The sequence below is a fragment of the Coffea eugenioides genome, chromosome 7 (genome assembly GCF_003713205.1).
Source record: "Coffea eugenioides isolate CCC68of chromosome 7, Ceug_1.0, whole genome shotgun sequence".
NCBI lineage: Eukaryota > Viridiplantae > Streptophyta > Magnoliopsida > Gentianales > Rubiaceae > Coffea > Coffea eugenioides.
Window position 1 is genome coordinate 33,979,708 of NC_040041.1, and position 19,867 is coordinate 33,999,574.

At 36.1% G+C, this 19,867-nt stretch overlaps 1 protein-coding gene across 1 annotated transcript; it reads right to left on the reverse strand.

Moving 5' to 3' along the window:
* Positions 1 to 935: 935 nt before the first annotated feature.
* On the reverse strand, positions 936 to 7,304 carry LOC113777275. The gene is made up of 2 exons (XM_027322311.1): positions 7,196 to 7,304; positions 936 to 1,303 (listed from the first exon to the last, which is right to left on the reverse strand). Exons 1-2 carry the CDS (start codon positions 7,302 to 7,304, stop codon positions 936 to 938), a joined length of 477 nt encoding a protein of 158 aa, XP_027178112.1.
* Positions 7,305 to 19,867: the final 12,563 nt, after the last annotated feature.

Consider the following 19,867-nt stretch of genomic DNA (forward strand, 5'->3'; position numbering starts at 1 on the left):
CATCAAGAAAGAGATCTTAATTGGGATACTGTGGTGCCAGACAGTTGTAGTACACCAAGATCTGTTATCAACCTGCTGGACTAGGGAGTATGCCGAAGACGTGGAAAAGCAACCAGAGGTCGTCAAAGCCCAAACCATTGTATCTGGAACTTGAAAGGTTGGTGGAGCCATGTCCAGGATGCGCGCCACCAAACCTGCCTCTAAGTGTTGATTAAGCATAGCAATATTCCAGGCCCCCTGATCCACAAAATCGGCAACCAAATGGTCGTGAAATATCTCCATCTTCTTACAGAGCGCCTCTGACCCCATCCAATTGTCATGCCAAAAATGCATCCCGACCTGCTTGACAACCCAGCTAATGCTGTTCTCCGCCACCTGCTGCACTGCACACATCCTCCTCCACGTGTGGGAGCTCCATGGACTCACCTCCGCCAGACAAGGGTGTAAAACCGAGCAATACTTCCTTGACATGTAATACTTTCTTGTATTAAAAGACTTAACTTTGTTTATAAATAAGTCCCCCAAGTTTAATTTGCCTTATAGATTAAACTACAAGTTACAAAACTTTTCTTTCAAGTTTCCACTTAAGTTTCTTTTAAGCTAACTAACGAGATTCTTAATGTATGTGACCTACTAGATTCTCATGTACTTTAGTCATAAGTATAAGTTATAATTTTTAATAAATAAATATTTTTTTCTTTGGCTAATCTCGTACATAGGGAATGGTTGCCATTCCAAATATTTATTAATAATAATAAAAAAAGAAATTTACATGAGGGGGACTAGGCCTTACATCAATGAATACTCAAGAAACAAGAAAACAATCATTAAGCTCTAATCTTCCTAATATAAGGCATTTTAATTCTATAAAGTTTGAGTTCACCACGAATCAAATGAGAAATATCATTTTGACATTCATAAATTCAAAGTGGATGCTAATCATATGAACACCCCACATTTGATAAGATGTCCACCACCTTGTTTGCTTCCCGTAAACAATGTGAAAAACAAGATGCATCAGAAAGGAGGTGCCAAATTTGTGAAATCTCTCTACGAATACTCCATGGGCACTTCGATCGATGCTGCAAAATTGCTATTAACACCTTTGAATCCGATTGGACTAAATCCTGAGAGAAACCACGCTGGAAACAAAGCTTCACTCCTTGTAAAACTGTCAAACCTTCTGCTTCCAAACTTGTCATCTCCCCGAAAAAAGCTGAAAATGCTAACAAAAAACTCCCATCTGAATCCCATAATACCCCTCGTCCACCAGCAAGTCCTAAATTTCCTTTGAAACAACCATCTGTATTAAGCAACAATGACCCAACTGAAGTAGCAATCCACCGAACAAGTTTGAAATGATACAACATAGGTGAATGAGACAACAAATCATATAAGTGATGGAATTTCCTGAAACTGTAGACTCAAAATGGCCTTTATCTCCCGAAAGATGACCTGAAAAATAGTATCAATTCTCATAGAATCACCTTCAAAGAAAGTCTTGTTTCGCACTTTCCAAATGTTCCAACAAACATAAGTTGGAATAAGCCAAAAGGAAACACAACTTAATTGATTTCGAAGGCGCATACTACCAACTAACTATTCTTGTGCGCAAATCAGTGGAAGAAAAAGTAATTCCACAAGTAGTTCCAAAATAATTTCATATCACATCTGCTACCTGTCCTAAAGAAAAAATATGTTCAACATCCTCTACCTAAGGGGTGAGCAGCAAAAGCAATTGGAGGGTATATTGAATCCCATGCCCATTAGCACATCATCTAGAGGCAACCACCCCACCAATAATCACATCATGAAAGAGGAAAATTTCAAAAGAATCCCCCAATGCCAAACTTGGGAGGATATGTAGGAACTAGCTCGACCCTTCCTTACCTCCTAAAAGGCCGATGGCAAAGAAAAATTTCAAGACTTAGTTGGAGCCCAAACAACTTCATCAACTACTCCACGTCGAGGAATATGAGTGCGCACCACCTGAGAAACAACATTTTCAGGCAACACTTCACTTAGCGAATAAGAGTCTCAATTATTTTTGACAATAAAGTTACTAAATGATTAACTAGTAACTTCTTATGCTCTGAGAAACAACGCATCACTACCCAACCAATTGTCATACCAAAAAATGACATGAACCATCATTGATCAACCATCAAATGTAAAGCTCCATAAATTGACTCACATTTAACATTCTTCTCCAAGTAGATGAACTCTTAGAATTAATAGATGCCTGACACGGATGAATCCCCACATAGTATTTAGCTCGCATAAAATCTGCCAAAAGAGACCCCCTACGAAAATTCCACCATAACTTACATGAAAAGGTCATATACATATCCTCTAAAGAGTGAAACTCAACTCCTCTTTCTTCAACAAGATAACATAAAGTAAATCACTTAACCCAATGAAACTTATTACCTTCCATTTAGATCCCCACAAAAAATTGACACAAACTTTCTCCAAGATACAGAAGATCGATTTAGGCATAACCGTCGCAGCTAACAAATAAGTAGTGTGAGGACCCGAATTTTTCTTACTTTTATTTTATTTTACTGGCCTATTTAATTATTTAATTATCCATTTTCTCCGATTAATTTATTTCATTCATTTTAAATTCATTTACAATAAACAATGTCTCATTTTATGTTTTAAACGTTTTGTTAGTGAATTTAATTTTCTGCGGCTAGTTTAGTAAGGAATAGCGAATACACGTTTTTCGAGGCAATATTTGGTCATCGAGTGCAATGATCTTGGAGAATTAATTTTAGACTAGTAAGTATGAGTAATTGTAGTGCTAGAGGAATTACCTTGGAGGATTAGTGTATAAGTGTAGCAAACAAAAGAGAAAGTGGTAGTGTAAGACACTATTTCGCTACTATTGAGAGTTGACTTTTTATACAAACTTATGGTTAGCCTTTTCTTCATTTTTCCTCCACACAAAAATCAAACATTTCACTCCCTCACACACCCTCTCTCTTGGCCGAACAAGAAAAGAAAAAGAGGGAAGAGAAAGCTTCACTCCTTGCTCCAATCTTGCTTGACACTCTCCATCCAACCCACAAATCTCTTGAAATTTTGCTCTAACTAGAAGAAAGGTGCAAGCTTGTGGTGTTTCTTGGTGAAGTAGTGGTGGAAAGTCTTGCTTACAGCTAGGGTTTAGGAGCTTGAAGAGGTAACCACTTCATCCTTCTTTAATCTTTCAAGTTTTACCAAGAGTAGAGGTTGTATTTCATGGGTTTGAAATCCTAATTAAGATTCTAGGCTAGAGGATTTGAGGAACTTTTATGTCTTGCTTTATATCGTAAGCTAGTGGTCTTGAGGTGGCCTTTAGGTAGCTGACTTGAGGCTTTTTACTTGATTGTTGTTGTTTGTGTGATGAGTGACTTGATATTGGCTTGGTAAGAGGAGAGAAAGTTGGAAGAAACTCTTGAGAGGTGCTGGCCGAAATTTCTGCCCTGTTGTCTTGCTTGGATTTTGAATTTTTGTTGTTTATATGGCTGCTAAAATGGTTGTTATATGTTGTATTATGTGTGTGAAAATTGGCTTTCAAAAATCATTTCAATTGGTTACATAAAACTTGGGTTTTGTGGAAAGGTAGAAATCTGGAAAATAGCTGCCAGGGCAGCCGACCAGGTGTACTTTGTCTGTGTATAAACTTTTGTACAAAAGTCAAAATCAAGTTCTGTTCATGGCATTTGAAACTAGACACCAAGACCTTTCCAACAGTATAAAACTCCCCTGCTAATTCGTTTTGAGTGAGCTGTAGCGAATCGGCAAAGTAGACTGACCTGTTTTACCTTTTTCTGCAAGAGAAACTGTGAAACTGTATTTTGTGGCTCAATTTCGTCTCACTTGTGAAAGGAGTTTGGAAACGATGTTTTCTGATGATTTGAAGCATTTTGAATCTAGTTTCTAAAGCCACAAACCATTCTCAATTTGGACTTGTGTAGAGTTAGATATGGTCTAATTTCAAAACTATGTCAAAGCTGGTAACTGGAAAATTGTTGAACAGGTTGTGAAATCCAGCCATCTTCAAACTATTGTATCTTGCTGTTCAAAAATCCGAATTTAGTTATGCTTGTTGTGTTTGAAACTTTATTTGAAACTCTTACTGTGTTATAAATTTCATTGGTTAATTCAATACCTGTGAGTTTTGCCAAATTTTCAAACTTTGCTGAAAAACAAGAACTGGTTCTGCCCTGTCTTCATGAAACAGCAACTTTGAGCTGAGATTTGAATGATTTTTAGTTGGAATCTGGGAAAAGTGTCTTCTGAAAAGTTTTATTACTTTGAATCTAGTTTCCAATGGTGTAAATTTTCCAATTTTTGGGCTTACCAAACTCGAGATATGATTTTCCAAGTATTGTCGCGTAAAACTGGAAATTTCTGATTTTTTAAGAAATGAACTTTTAAGAACTTCCAACTTCCTTTTGAGATTGATAGTTCATTTCAAACTTGATTTCATGGATGATACAAGTTCTCTTGTGACTTTAACACCCTCATTTTTTTTTGAAACTCAATTCCCGATAGAATAAACCTCTCTTGATGCGTTTTCTTAGTTGTTTAACTTCTTGGTTATTGTGTCTCATTTTTAAACTTGAGAAATAGACTTCACTCCCTTGTCTTATGTCTTTGATTTCCATGAGTTTGAACTTTAAGAATGGAGCGTTTTAACTCGAGTGATTCTTAGGGAATTTCTCTAGTTTTCTATCCAAAACTTGAAACCTTTAGCTTTGACAATTTCCATGAAATGAGGAGAGTTTTGGATGAGCTTTGACTCCGTTAGTTTGAAAATGTGAACGCTCTTTATACATTTTAAAGTTTGGATATGAGATTAGAAGTTTTGAGAGATGAAAACTATCTACCTTTTTCTCGATTTTTGTGCCGAAAGTGAAATTGGTACTTTCTTTTGGAATTGAGATTTACTTACCACGACATGAATCAAAAATGACTTTTGAGTTATTTTTGAATATTATTTCAATGATTTAGCGAGAAAAGTTTCTTTAACTTGACTCGAACTTGAGACTTTAAATCCTCATTTTGAATCTCGATTTTCGATGAGTAAAACTCTTTTAAGGCGTTCTCTTAAATTTTAAGCAAGTGCATTTTCTTTCTTGAATGTTAAGAGGTCCAGAGTATACGTGAGTGATGGTTGGTCACTGTTTCTTCAGGTGCTCAAGAGGGTTTCGAAGGGAATCTCAGTGTGGACAACTAAAGGCCTTATTTGCTCACTTACTTTTGAATTGGTGAGTGTCAAGTGCATGAATTGTTGCTAAGTACTTGAATTGTTTCTTATTTATTAAGTGATTGGGACTTGTCGAGATGAGTGTGTACTTTATCGCACTCGTTCTCTTGTACTTAACTAGATAATTGAATTGCGTGAACTTGCCAAATTATATTTGTACATCTGGGGATGCCCAAAACTCATTGGCTAACCTTGCGACTCAAGCCGGTATGGGCTTGGTCGAGAAGCCTGGTGAACCATGAGAAAATCATAAACTTGATCTTTTGAGGTCTTGCTTGGCATACTCGAGTAGTATTGCCCTTCCAGTGAATGTTTGGTTATGGATCCGAGAGGGTGAAATGAGGGATGGAGAAAGTAAGCGGGGTTTCTACGGACTTGCTACCTACCCAATTGACAAAGTGTCATTACGTGGAGATATTGGATCAAGCCTTGGCAAAGCAATTGGAATTTAGCTCCTGAGAGCTCCCGTATCCTTATTGTTTGTGCTTTACTGTTATTTGTGAATTACATGAAGTTTCTAGCTATATTACTTGTACCAGTGTTATTGTTACTTGAACTTATGTGTTTGCATGCTTTTCTTGGCCTCACTGAGAGTTAGCTCACCCCCGTAGTTTGTTTTCCTTAACAGGGGCTCGGAATGGAAAGATTTTTGGAGAAGCTGTCTTGACTTTATTTGGTACAATTATGGATGTAATTGATTAGTCGACTCATGGTGGTTGTATTTTGGAGAAATTTGATGTACCTTTTGGAAACCTTGTGATGTAAGACTCAAATGATTATATAAGGAAGTGACTTTTCTTTATATTGACTTTTTTTGATTGGTTGATTACCTTTAAGTTTAAATTTGACTCGTATTGAGCCTTGGCGAGAGCTAGACAGACGGCCCACCGAAACCCTAGGGTTCGCCCTAAAGAGAAGTGGGGTCGTCACAAGTAGGAATTGAAGAAAGTACATGTTTAATTAACACTAACTTTCCACCCGAAGATAAAAGTCTAGACTTCCAAGATAGCACTCTATTGATAAGTTTTTGACAAATCTCAGTAAAGTAGGATGTCTTACAATGACCCAAATAAAGAGGACATCCCAAATATTTGGTAGAAAAATGTTGCTTGGTGAAATTAGTGATGCATTCAATGACTTTTCTCCTTGCCGCTGATAGCTGAGCAGCTGACCTGAATCTTTTTTATATTTATCCAACACTAACATAATTTTTTCAATGCAACAAACGATCCATTAGCAAAAATAATTACATCATCCGCAAAGACCAGATAAGTAACTTGAGGATAGCCCTGGGGAACTTTAAAAGCCACAAATCGGGTCTGATTAGCTAATTCATTTAAATCTTTAGACAAAACCTCAGCCCTAAGAACAAATAAAGTTGGGGACAAGGGGTCTCCTTTTCTCAGACCCCTAGACGATTTGAAAAAATCATGAGCAACTCTATTTATGATAATCGAAAACTATATATTAGAAACCAACCTCCAAATCATATCAATGAAACATTGCCCAAATTTGAAACGTTGTAAAACATTAAGCACAAAAAACCAAGATAATCTGTCATAAGTTTTAGTCATGTCTAATTTTAATACCACATTACCACCTCTACTCTTCTTTTCAATTTCTGAGACAATTTTTTGTACTAGAAGATAATTGTCTGTAATTTTATGGCCCCTAGCAAAACTAGTCTAATGAGGAGAAATAAGGTGAGGCAAAGTAGAATCTAGTCTGTTCACCAAAAGTCTAGACAATATTTTATTAAAGAAATTACACAAACTAATGGGCCGAAATTTAGAAAAATCTTGAAATTTGGAACTTTTAGAATCAAAACAATGGTTGTTGAAGTCATAAACCGAGGCAACTCGACACCACAGAAAAAATTGACAACTACAATATAAATGTCATAAGCCAACACATTCCAAGCAAATGTAAAGAATTTACTCGTAAATCCACCAGGTCTAGGCGAACTTTCACCATCCATCTCAAACACCACTTGCTGCACTTCATCCACAGTAGGAATAGCCTCCAAAGCCTTATTATCATCCTCCATTACCAATTGTGGAATCAAATACAATAATTCTGAAGAGATGGAAGAATCATTAAAAAATAATTCGGTAAAAAATCGAATTGCCTTAGTAGCAACCTGATCATCTTGAGATAACCATGTTCCATTTGAATCCTTGATCCAATGAATCACCCCTTGGACTCTTTGTGGTTTTAGAACTAAATGGAAGTACTTCAAATTTTATCCCCATGCTGAAGCCACTTCACGCCTGAATTGTTCTTCTAGCAGCAAAGCATTCCGCAATTGAGCTTGGGACTTTTGCAAATTGGCATGTTCCTCTTGAGACATGTCATGTTCCAATTTCTCCTCAGATGCCAATACTTCAGTTTTTGCCTTCTTTACAGTTTGAAAAATATTGCCAAACAATTCCTTGTTCCAATGCTGAATTGCCCTTCTAGTAGCCAATAATTTTGAACATAAAATTCTCGATAGAGAACTAGGAACATCCATCTACCATACATTTCGAATAATATCAAGTAAATTCGGCCTGGTTGTCCAAACATTTAGAAAACAAAATGGCCTTATTTTATTATCAAACTAACTAGATAACGAGATAAGTTGAGGTGCATAGTCCGATGGATCATGAGCTAAATGTGAAACCGAAATAGAAGTAGAAAAATTTGCACAATCAGCATTTTTAAGGAACTGATCCAATCTTTTCCCAACTCTACCACGCACTCTTCGATTGTTGCATCATATGAAATTGGATTTCAAAAAACCCACATCAAAAACTACAACATTTTTCACGAAAGACAACAATTCTAACCCCTCAGAAGGGTAATAGGCTCTACCTCCTTGTTCCTCATGCAGAGCTACTACTCAATTGAAATCTCCACCAATACACCATGGACCTTGGAAAGATTTATCGGTCAATAAAGCAAACCAAAGAACTCTCCTATTTTCCAATGTGCACCTTGCATGTGAAAAGGACAAAACCACCGTTCCTGGAAAAAATGGATGTTGAATAGATAATGATAAATGCTGATCAGAATCACTAATTATATAACAAACAAATGGATAGATGTAACATATTGATAAATCACTAGAAGAATTAACTAATACTGAATCAAAACGAAGCTTTAATTGAATGCTATCAATTTGAGAAACGTTTAGTTTCAGTTCACAAATTGCTACCAATTTGACATCATGCATCCGGATCAATTTTAACAATCTTCTCAAATTAGAAGCCTTAGAGACCCCTCTGATGTTCCAAAAAATTGCACTAATCATGAGATAAAATCTAAAAAGAATTTTTTGCAGATGATGTTGACCGAAACTGCCTATCAGTAGGAATTATAGCTTTTTTCCTACGCCCTTTAACCTCCTGAAAAACACCCTCTAAAATTGCCGATTAATCCACATTTAAAGCCAAAAGGGTAGACTGTACATTACCCTTATCCTACATAAGCTGCCTTGGTGAGAGGTTCCTCGCGGAAGGAGACAACTCTGCTAGAACATCCTCATCTATCCCTTCTGATGCATCACTCGCCTGATTAACTTATTCTTTTAGATGAAACTTAGCATCTAGTAATGTATTATGACCACCCAAGTAATAAGAATAGTTAAGTAGACAATTTCATCTTTCATTGATTGTCTCCCATGTAATTAATATCTTTACCATACTCATCTTATATTAGTGTTATAGTATGGAATATGAGCTTATTTCACTATGATTAATATTATTTCCTTAAATCGAAATATGACTCCAACGAAGAAGTAATTAGAAATACCTTTCTAAGACTTATCTATTTAACTCTAAAATTTCTTGAGTTGTTGACGGGTTTTTACTTTAAGTGCAAGTTTAATTCCGAATTATACCCGTTTTACTGCAAGTATATAGGCCAAAATCGTAATATTGGGTATGTATCGGGTCGATCCCACGAGGAGCAATTAAAACAATTATTAGATACTAATTTACTATATTATCTAGACTCACAATAAATTTGAGCAGAAAATTCAGAATTTAATCCAACTACAAAAATTCTTAACTAGATAAATGCAATTTCACAAAAGGAGTAGAATTCACTAAATATTAAGATTTAGGGATGTAGATTCCACTTATGACACAAAAGATCTAAAATGAATGAATTTAACACTTGTTACAACTCTTGTTTAACCAAGGATTCATTTCCAACAATACCAAAATCACATTCTCATGATAATAATGGGTTAAAACAGATTAGTTATTCCTAATCTCTTGAAAAATGCTAAATCTGTTTTGTGCATACCTGAAATATAGATTTTATCCACTTGAATGTATTTCTATTCTTATGAATATACTACTCAAGCTCTACTTATGTCATTCCATTATTTTTACCATTTCTCAATGAGTAAAAACGACTATAAACCTGCTATTGGTGATCAAGCAACAACAAGTAATCCAACATACACAAGTAGATAGGTTAATACAAGACATAACAAGTATAAATCACAATCACTTCATATCATTTGACCATAAGCTTCATCTACTCCCTAGATAAAGGAAATTAGCTACTCATGAATGATGAAACACTCATAACTTCATTAATGTAAATCATCATGAATTACAAATACAAAAAGAGTAAAGAAAGTCTTAGCCAAGATATGGTGAAGCCTTCCAAAAATCTCCTTTGTCTTGAACTTAGATGATTACAAGATGAAACCTCAATTGCCCCTTGCAAGTACCTAGCTAGAGAGACTATGTTTTTTAGTGAGAATACTAGCTACGTCTGGATCTTCAGACCTCACTCAATGTCTCTGCATAAAAACTACTCAAAGGCTCCATTTTTCCAAGTCAAATTCTAACCTTTGATTCCCAAATCTCTACTTTGTTAGCATAGTCAAAAACCAATATTTTTTACTTGAAAATAAGCCACTTTTCTTGCCCTTTTGTCTTCTGAAGCATGTGCACCGAATTCCCTTGCATCTTATAGCTGGAAAGTGGTATGAACACAAGAGAAATGGCTGAGTCAAATTGCAGAATTTCGGCTATAAAACGCGCCTACACAAAACGCGGCATTAACTCGCGTTTTGTCTACTCGCGTTTTCACTCTGGCCTTATTTCAACTGCGATTTTCTTCATGATAAAAGCCGAACTCGCTTTTGTACAAAACACAAAAGTTGTAGCCCTTTGAGTTAGCTTTCCAATTCTTTAAGAATCATCCAAATCGAAGCTTTGTAGCCTGAGATATGATCGAAATACTATCACCTGGTCAAACCTCTGTTTTAACTTCCGACCACATAATGCAGCTTCTGTATTCAGACTTTTTGTCCATGAAAATGGCAGAATTGGATTTTGATATCTTCATACTAATTTTAGGTCTCTTTCTTAGCTTTAAAATGGTATAAAGATCACCTCAATCCGATAAGTGTAGCTCCAGATATAGTCAAAATACCGAAGAGTGTCAAAACTGACTTGTATTACATTTCCTCACTTGAACGTTTTTCACTTCATTCTTCTTGTTACCACTTGAATTCATCACCAAATCTCTATTTTTTACCTCATTTGACATCCTTTGGTGATTGAATCATCATTCTTGCATAAAAATGAAGTTTTTACCGTTAAAATCAATAGAAATGCAATATTATCCACTTTTACCAAAAACCTCTTTATTTTATTTATAAAACTAAATAATCAACTCAAAATTAACTAATAAAATGCATTTAAAAATACGTAAAATAAACTCTTATCAAATACCCCCACACTTGAATCATTGCTTGTCCTCAAGCAATATAAAATTCCAACCATCAATGATCCAAAAATTTGAAAATAAACATATGTAGTATTTCAACTCCATTTCCTCGAATCAAAGTAAATAACCCTTATGTGATCTTTCAATTAACCTCAAGTACTCATCATATCAAGCAAAGAGGGGCCAAATATACCATAATTTTTACCAATTCAACTCAACTTCTTATTTTTATCCAATTTCGCAAGCAAGCAACTCCTATAGTCAATAAAGATGCTAACTAATCTCATGATCAACTTCTTATTTTTCTTTTAAAGAGGGATTTATTTTACTTACTCTTTGTTTTTTTTTATGTATATATTTTAAGGGTTAAATATTACTTAAGTTGTGAAAAATGCCTTTTGACGCGAAGATCGACATTTTTAGATGAAGATCCCCGGTTACTCAACATTTCGCATACTCAAGTTGCTTTTCATACTCTTAATTTAAGTACCGTTTTACGCGAAAGTCGACATTTGTAGATGAAGACTCCCGGTTACTAAGTACAAAAACTATTGGAGTAGAATAACCCTTTATATATATATATATATATATATATAATAAAATTCCCTCTAAGAATAATCATGAGAAAAGTATGACACTTATTGACCATATTAATTTCTTATCTTATAAAATCAGATGAAAAGAAGAATTTTCATCAAATATGCAAAATGTACGCATAATTTTCTCCACTTTACTAGATATACTTTCCTATAGATGTAAAAATTATAATCACATAAAAATCATTTCCAAATTCCATGAGAAAAGAAGTTTCAAAACCACATATATTTATTTCAAAAGGATAAGTGACAAAATTTTATTTATTTATTATGGTTAATAACATATATATGTATAAGGTTTTGGAAAAATTTTGACAGCATCTCCCCTTAAAAGTGGACTAAAACTCCCTGCCAGCAACCACAAGAAACACAATTTATGCACAAGAATTATATCAAACACAACTAAAACCACAAGTACCACACATATTTCTCCCCCCCGCACTTAAATTACACATTGTCCTCAATGTGTAAGGAAGGAAATAAACAAAAGTAGAAAAGAAAAGAAAGAATTACTCCCCAAGTCAATGGTTGAGATCCGTATCAGCCACTAATCACAGACCACTGTCAAAATACAAGTACCTACCACATAGAAAACAGAAAAATAAAATGAAGTTAAACATCTTAAGTTCCACAAGTTAAGATAATTAGGCAAGCAATTCCACAACTAAAGATAGCTTCTGCAGTGTGCCAAGTCAGTCATCCCCCTTAGCATCATCGTCATCCTGTGCATCACGATTGGGCGGTGGATGAATGCCCAAATGATCTTCAATTCGGCTTAGACGATTCCTAACGTCAGCGAACTGGAATGCAAAGTCCTTCATATGGTCAAAAAGTCGCTGCCAATTAGTTTGTGGTGGAGGAGGAGGTGGTGCTACAGTAGATGGTCCGGCTTCATCACGACCATGTCTAGCCTTCTGTCTCCGCTCCTGAACAGGGCGTGGAATGTCCCCCGTGCCAATACCAAGGCGGCGAAGAGTAGTGATAGTCATCTCAGCCCGTGGTGGAACAATCTCCCACCTCATTCCTTCCAACTGAACCTCAAAACGGGGGAAGATTAAAGTCAGTAGACGAGGAAATGATAGTTTGAAGGAAGTTGTCTTACGCCTCGCCGTAGACCTAATGTGGCTGATGATGATGTTAGGCAATGAAATCCGAGCATATGGAGACGTCCGGTTATGGAACATGTAATCCAAGAAGTAGATATCGCTCTTGCGGACCTCCGTGTGCCCCGTCTTCTTTGGGATGACATTGTGAGCCATCATGTAAATGATAAGACGATGACGAGGTTCGAATACATTCGCCAATATGGTCTCCTTTCTGGTAGAGCGAAAAGGTTGGTACTCGAGACCAAACCTAGCCATGGCCAACGAGGGATCCCACCTCCTATTCGGGGGAACAAACTCCTTCTTCAGATCTACTGGACGTCCGTCATCCATACACCCCAAAATAGCTGCCAAATCTTGACGTGACAAGGTGATTCGTCTTCCACGCACCCAGGACTCAACTATTTCTCCACTATGGCGCGGCTTACTTTCAATGTTGGCGTAAAACTCGCGCACCAAGTCGGGGTAGTAATGGTTTGGTAGGGTGAGAATCGGCGCCCATCCCAGCTGAGCAAAAGCCTCTGAGATGTTATACATCATCTCAACTGTTGGGTTGACATGCATCTCAAACAGGAACTCCAAGTTAGCATGCTCCTCATGCCATTCTTGATTCCTGCGATTATTGAACCTAGCACCGTCAAATACCGATCTACCCGCTCCACGGGAGGTGCCCTCACCAGGCTGTCGGTTAACTGGTGGAGGAGAAGGTGAATTCTCCTCCTCAGTCACCTCCATCTCCTCATTAACCTCCCTCTCCTCACTACTAGAGGATGAAAGTACCGCTCTTCTTCCCCTTGGCATAGTACCTAAAAGAAAATGTTGCAATTAACCACATGTATTTAGACACAATGCACAATTTGGCAATGAATATCCTAAAATGATCCAAATAATCTCTAATGTGTCCTTGCAAGTGACAATTCGTCCAATAACTAATGTAAGAGACCGAATCAAGAAGAGCCATAATTTATGCCAAAAATTGCTCAAAATCACCAATTGAAACAAGATATTGAATAATTATAACCCAATCAGTGAAATTAACAACAATTATGATTATAACTATTTAAACTTAACAATAAAAATATACTTATAGCTATAATCATGTTTAAGCAAAAATTAAACCAATTAACTCACCAAATCAACCAAATTACTCACTATACACAATGCACATGCTCAAACATCATCAACTAACCATTCTTAACCATAATTAAACATCACCAATGGCTCAAAAACATCCTAACTTCATTTTCGATTTTCCTTCAAATATAGCAATTATGAATTTATAAAGCAATAATGACCAACAAATTGCTACATTTAAACTCATAAACATACTTAAACAATCTCAATAAGCATGAATAAATTCAAAAATAGTCAAATACATCATCAAATTTTCAACATTAAAAGATGTCAAATAGCTCAGGACAAAAAATATGACTTTCTAAAATCAAAAGATGTAATGAAAAAACTTACCTCAATCACGTAGAAGGATGTTTGGTGATGCTAAAAATGCAAAAAATCCTATGAAACAACCTCCAATTGACCTCCAATTGAAGAAATTAGAGTTGAAGAACCCTAACCTTCAATCCTTCAAAAACTGAATTTGAGGTGTTTTTCTTGGATTTTAATCAGTTAAAAAGGTTGTATGAAGCTCAAAAGGTGTTGGGTTGATGTTTTCTAGCAAGATTATGGAACAAAATTGAAGATTTGTGAGTTGGGTAGAAGAGAAGAAGAAAAACGCGCCTGGAAAATTAAGAAGAGAGGAAGAAATGAAGCTGAAATCACATTTCTGAAGGCTATATTCGGACACAGAAAACGCGACTGAAAACGCGCCTTCAACTTGCGTTTTTGAAGTCGCGTTTCCTGCACAAATCTTGCAGGAATGAAAACGCGACTTTTAGTCGCGTATTTGAAGTCGCGTTTTTGGATTATGATCCAGGCTTGAAAACGCGATTTATCTGAGAAACGCGACTCTATGTCGCGTTTTTAAAGCGCGTTTTCTTCATTGTGGTTGCAGAATTGGAAACGCGTTTTGATGAAAACGCGACAAAGAAGCGCGTTTTTATGCTAGGCGCGTTTTCTTCTGTAATTTTTTTGCAGAAAATGAACTTTGAAAAATTACCATTGGTACCCCAATCACTCAAAATGCATCATGGATTATTTGTTTGCAAAATTTATCAATGTGTGCACATATGAAATGATAAAAACATGCATTTTACCCATTTTTGACGGATCAAATACACCTTAAACGCACATCAGGGGGTTGAGTGGATTGATCAAAGTTCGCCTTTTTTATCTCAAATGGTCATTCTTGCTTCCAATTGTCAACCCTATAACACAAAAACAACAAATTAACTAAAACACTTATTCAAACCACAAAATCACACCAAATTAACACATATAACATAAACATTGGGTTGCCTCCCAATTAGCGCTCTTGTTTATAGTCGTTGGCTCGACTCACATATTAGGGTTCTTAAATTGAAGAGGGCTCGTCCAACAGACATATAAGTCCCTTGGGTACGATTTCACCTGCCAAGTAGGGTTTCAATCGTTGTCCATTGACCTTAAACCTTTCATTTCTTGAATTTGTCACTTCAACCGCTCCATAGGGAAATACTTGAGTGACTTCCAATGGTCCAGACCACCTTGACTTCAATTTTCCTAGAAATAACCTCAGGCGTGAATTGAATAAAAGCACTTTTTGCCCTACCTGAAATTGTTTAGGAATAATGTGCTTGTCATGCCAATATTTGATCTTTTCTTTATAAATTTTGGCATTTTTGTATGCATGTAACCGGTGTTCCTCCAATTCACTTAGCTCAAGTAATCTCCTTCCTCCTGCAAGATTAAAATCCATATTAATTGCTTTAATAGCCCAATAAGCTTTATGTTCAATCTCTACAGGTAAGTGACAAGTTTTTCCATAAACTAAACGATACGGTGACATCCCTAAGGGAGTCTTAAATGCCGTTCGGTAAGTCCATAGTATGTCATCTAGCTTTGTACCCCAATCCTTGCGTGATTTATTCACAGTTTTCTCCAAAATGAGTTTTATCTCATGATTAGCTAGCTCCGCTTGTCCATTGGCTTGAGGATGGTACGGGAGTGATGTCTTGTGCCTACAGCCATATTTAAACAATAAGGAATCCAGTTGTTTGTTACAAAAATGTTTTCCTTCATCACTTATTATGGTCTTAGGTATACCAAACCTATAAAAAATATTTTTTTTAAGGAATCGGAGTACAACCTTAGAGCAATTAGTAGGTGAAGCTATTGCTTCTACCCATTTAGAAACATAATCCACTGCTACTAAGATGTACTTATTATTAAAAGAACTTGAAAATGGTCCCACAAAATCTATACCCCATATATCAAATAACTCAACTTCTAAGAAGGTAGTTAGGGGCATTTCATTCTTTCGAGATATATTTCCAGTTCTTTGGCATGCATCACAACTTTTAACATATTCCCGAACATCTCGATACATAGTTGGCCAATAAAACCCTGATTGCCATACCCTTGCCACAGTCTTTGAAGTGCTAAAATGACCACCTGTTTCAAGGTTATGACAATGATATAAGATATTATGTACCTCATTTTCGGGAATACATCTACGTACCATACCATCGGCACAATGTTTATACAGCAATGGTTCCTCCTAAAAGTAACTTTTGATATCATGTAAGAATTTCTTCTTTTGATGGTAATTAAATCCCCTTGAAATCTCTCCACTTACCAAAAAATTAGCAATATCAGCATACCATGGAGAATTGATAATTGCTAGGACAAATTCATCCGAAAAATTCTCTTGAATAGGAACTTGATCCTTTACTGGAATATATTCTAGGCGTGATAGATGATCCGCTACTAGATTCTTCGTTCCCTTTTTGTCTTTTATCTCCACATCAAATTCCTGCAATAAAAGAATCCACCGAATTAGTCTTGGTTTTGCATCTTTTTTATGTAACAAATATTTAAGAGCCGCATGGTCCGTATATATAATAACTTTAAATCCTACTAAATAAGATCTAAATTTATCCAAAGCAAATATCACTGCCAATAGCTCTTTTTCTGTAGTTGCATAATTGAGTTGTGCCTCATTTAGCAACTTGCTAGCATAGTAAATGACGTGCAATCGTCCTTCTTTCTTTTGTCCCAAAACTGCTCCAACCGCATAATCACTTGCATCACACATCAATTCAAATAGTAGTGACCAATCGGGCGAAGTTATAATTGGGGCCGAAATCAATTCCTTCTTCAACCTTTCAAATGCAACCAAACAATTGTCATCAAATTGAAAAGGGGTATCTTTACATAATAAATCACATAATGGCTTTACTATTTTAGAAAAATCTTTAATAAAACGTCTATAAAAACCAGCATGTCCTAAAAAACTCCTTATCCCCTTGACATTGCTTGGGGGTGGCAATTTTTCGATGACTTCTATTTTGGCTTGATCCACCTCAATTCCCTTGGAGGAAATCTTATGTCGTAAGACAATCCCTTCTTTTACCATAAAATGGCATTTCTCCCAATTCAGTACAAGATTTGTTTCCTCGCATCTCTGCAAAATCAATTCCAAATTATGAAGGCAATGGTCAAAAGATGAACCATACATAGAAAAATCATTCATAAATATCTCCATAATTTTCTCAATATAATCTGAAAATATAGCCATCATGCAACGTTAAAAAGTCGCAGGTGCATTGCATAAACCAAATGGCATCCTTCTAAAGGCAAAAGTGCCATAAGGACATGTAAATGTAGTCTTCTCTTGATCCTCTGGAATTATAGCTATTTGATTATATCCTGAAAAATCATCAAGAAAGCAATAAAATTCATATCCAGCTATTCGCTCCAATAATTGATCAAGAAATGGTAGGAAAAAATGATCTTTTCTTATTACCGTATTTAACTTACGATAATCAATACACACTCTCCACCCTACCACAAGTCTAGATGGAATCAATTCATCATTTTTACCCACGATTGTAGTTATTTCACCTTTCTTTGGTACCACATGAATTGGACTAATCCAAACACTATCGGAGATAGGAAAAACTATACCTGAGTCAAGCCACTTAAGAATTTCATTTCTTACCACCTCTTTCATGTTTGGATTGAGTCTTCTTTGTGTTTCCACCACTGGTTTGCAACCATCCTCCAATAAAATTCGATGCATGCATATAGAAGGACTTATACCTTTAATGTCTGAAATTGTCCATCCAATTGCCTTCTTATGCCTTCTTAGAACTCTTAACAACTTTGCACACTACTCATCATCAAGGTCAGCACTAACAATTACAGGTAAAGTGCTATTTTCTCCAAGAAATTCATACCTTAGATGAGTTGGAAGTGGCTTGAGCTCTAACTTTGGAGGTTCAATTTCTGAAGGTTGTGAAAACCCTTTTCTTTGGCCAAGATTTTCATACAAATTACCCCTTTTATAAGGTGCTTGAAAATCCAAGTACTTGGTCAATTCTTCAATTTCTTCACAAACATCTTCTTGCTTACCTAAACTCATTAAACAATACTCAAGAGGATCTAAGTCAAAGTTGACTTGACTCATCTCTTGGGTTAATTTATCAATTGTGCCAATAGAATAAGCATGATCGGTAAAAGAAGGGTATTTTTTCATTTCATTCAAATTAAATTCTATCTCTTCTTCACCTACTTGAAACTTAAGCTTGCCATTTTTGACATCAATAATAGTACCTGCAGTAGATAAAAATGGTCTACCAAGAATAATTGGCATAGATATATCTTCTTCCATATCTAACACCACAAAATCCACTGGAATGATAAATTTTTGAATTTTTATCAATACATTCTCCAACACTCCCAATGGATATCTAATAGACCGATCCGCTAGTTGCAAAATAATATTAGTGCGTTTAAACTCATGCAAATCCAATTGTCTAGCCACCGTTAAAGGTATTAATGATACACTAGCACCAAGATCACACAATGCCTTAGAAAAATCAACGTTACCTATGGTGCAAGGTATAGAACAACTCCCCGGATCCTTCAACTTCGGTGGTAGCCTATTTTGAATAATTGCACTACATTCCTCCGTTAATGCTATTGTTTCGCAATCTTCCAACTTTCTTTTTCTAGTCATGATTTCCTTGAGAAATTTCGCATAAAACGGAATCTGCAAAATAGCATCGGCAAAAGGAATGTTAATGTGCAATTGTTTGAAAAGTTTAACAAATTTTTCAAAATCTTTATCAAACTTATTTTGCTTTAGTCTTTGTGGAAATGGAACCGCAGGAGGTATTGGAATGGTAGTGGAAGATGATGATTGCTTTTCTCTTGGATTCTCCCGACTATTTTCCTCCACAATCGCCTCTTGGTTCCTCAGCTTTTCTTCTTATTTTTCATTCTCATCTTTCTCAACTTCCATCATTGGAGGATCTTCTAATTGTCTACCACTACGAAGAGTAATGGCTTTCACATGCTCCTTAGGATTGACCTCTGTTTTGCTAGGTAATTCTCCTTGATTTCGATTATTCAAAGAACTAGCAATTTGACCAATTTGGACCTCTACATTCCTGTACATTGTAGTGAGTTGATCCAGTGTCCCTTCTACTCGTTCAAATCTGTCCGAGGTAACCTTAACAAGTTTTTCCACTGCCATCTCCCAGCCAGGTTTAGTTTCAGTTTGTGGTTGCCTTGATTGGAACCCCGGTGGATTGGTTGGCCTTGGTTGATTTTCTTGGTCCTTCCATCCCAAGTTTGGATGATTTCTCCACCCCGGATTGTAAGTATTCGAGTAGGGATTATTTTGAGCACTTCGATTGTAATTATTGACGAATTGTACCTGCTCAGAATCAACACATTCATTAGTATCATATTCACCTCCACATATAGAACAACATGCCATATGTGCATTAGATGAACTTGGATCAACTCCACCTTGTCTACTTAGCAATTTCATCACATTATTCATTTGAGCACTCAGCATATTGAGAGTGTCCATTTCTATCATACCTGCGTGACGTCTTGTATTACCTCTCTCATTGGCCCATTGGTAGTTATTTGCGGCCATTTCTTCTATCAAATTCTGAGCTTCTTGGGATGATTTACCCATTAAAACTCCACCTGCAGCTGCATCGATCATAGTTTTAGTAGAAAAAACTAAACCATTATAGAAGGTTTGTATGATTAACCACTCCGGC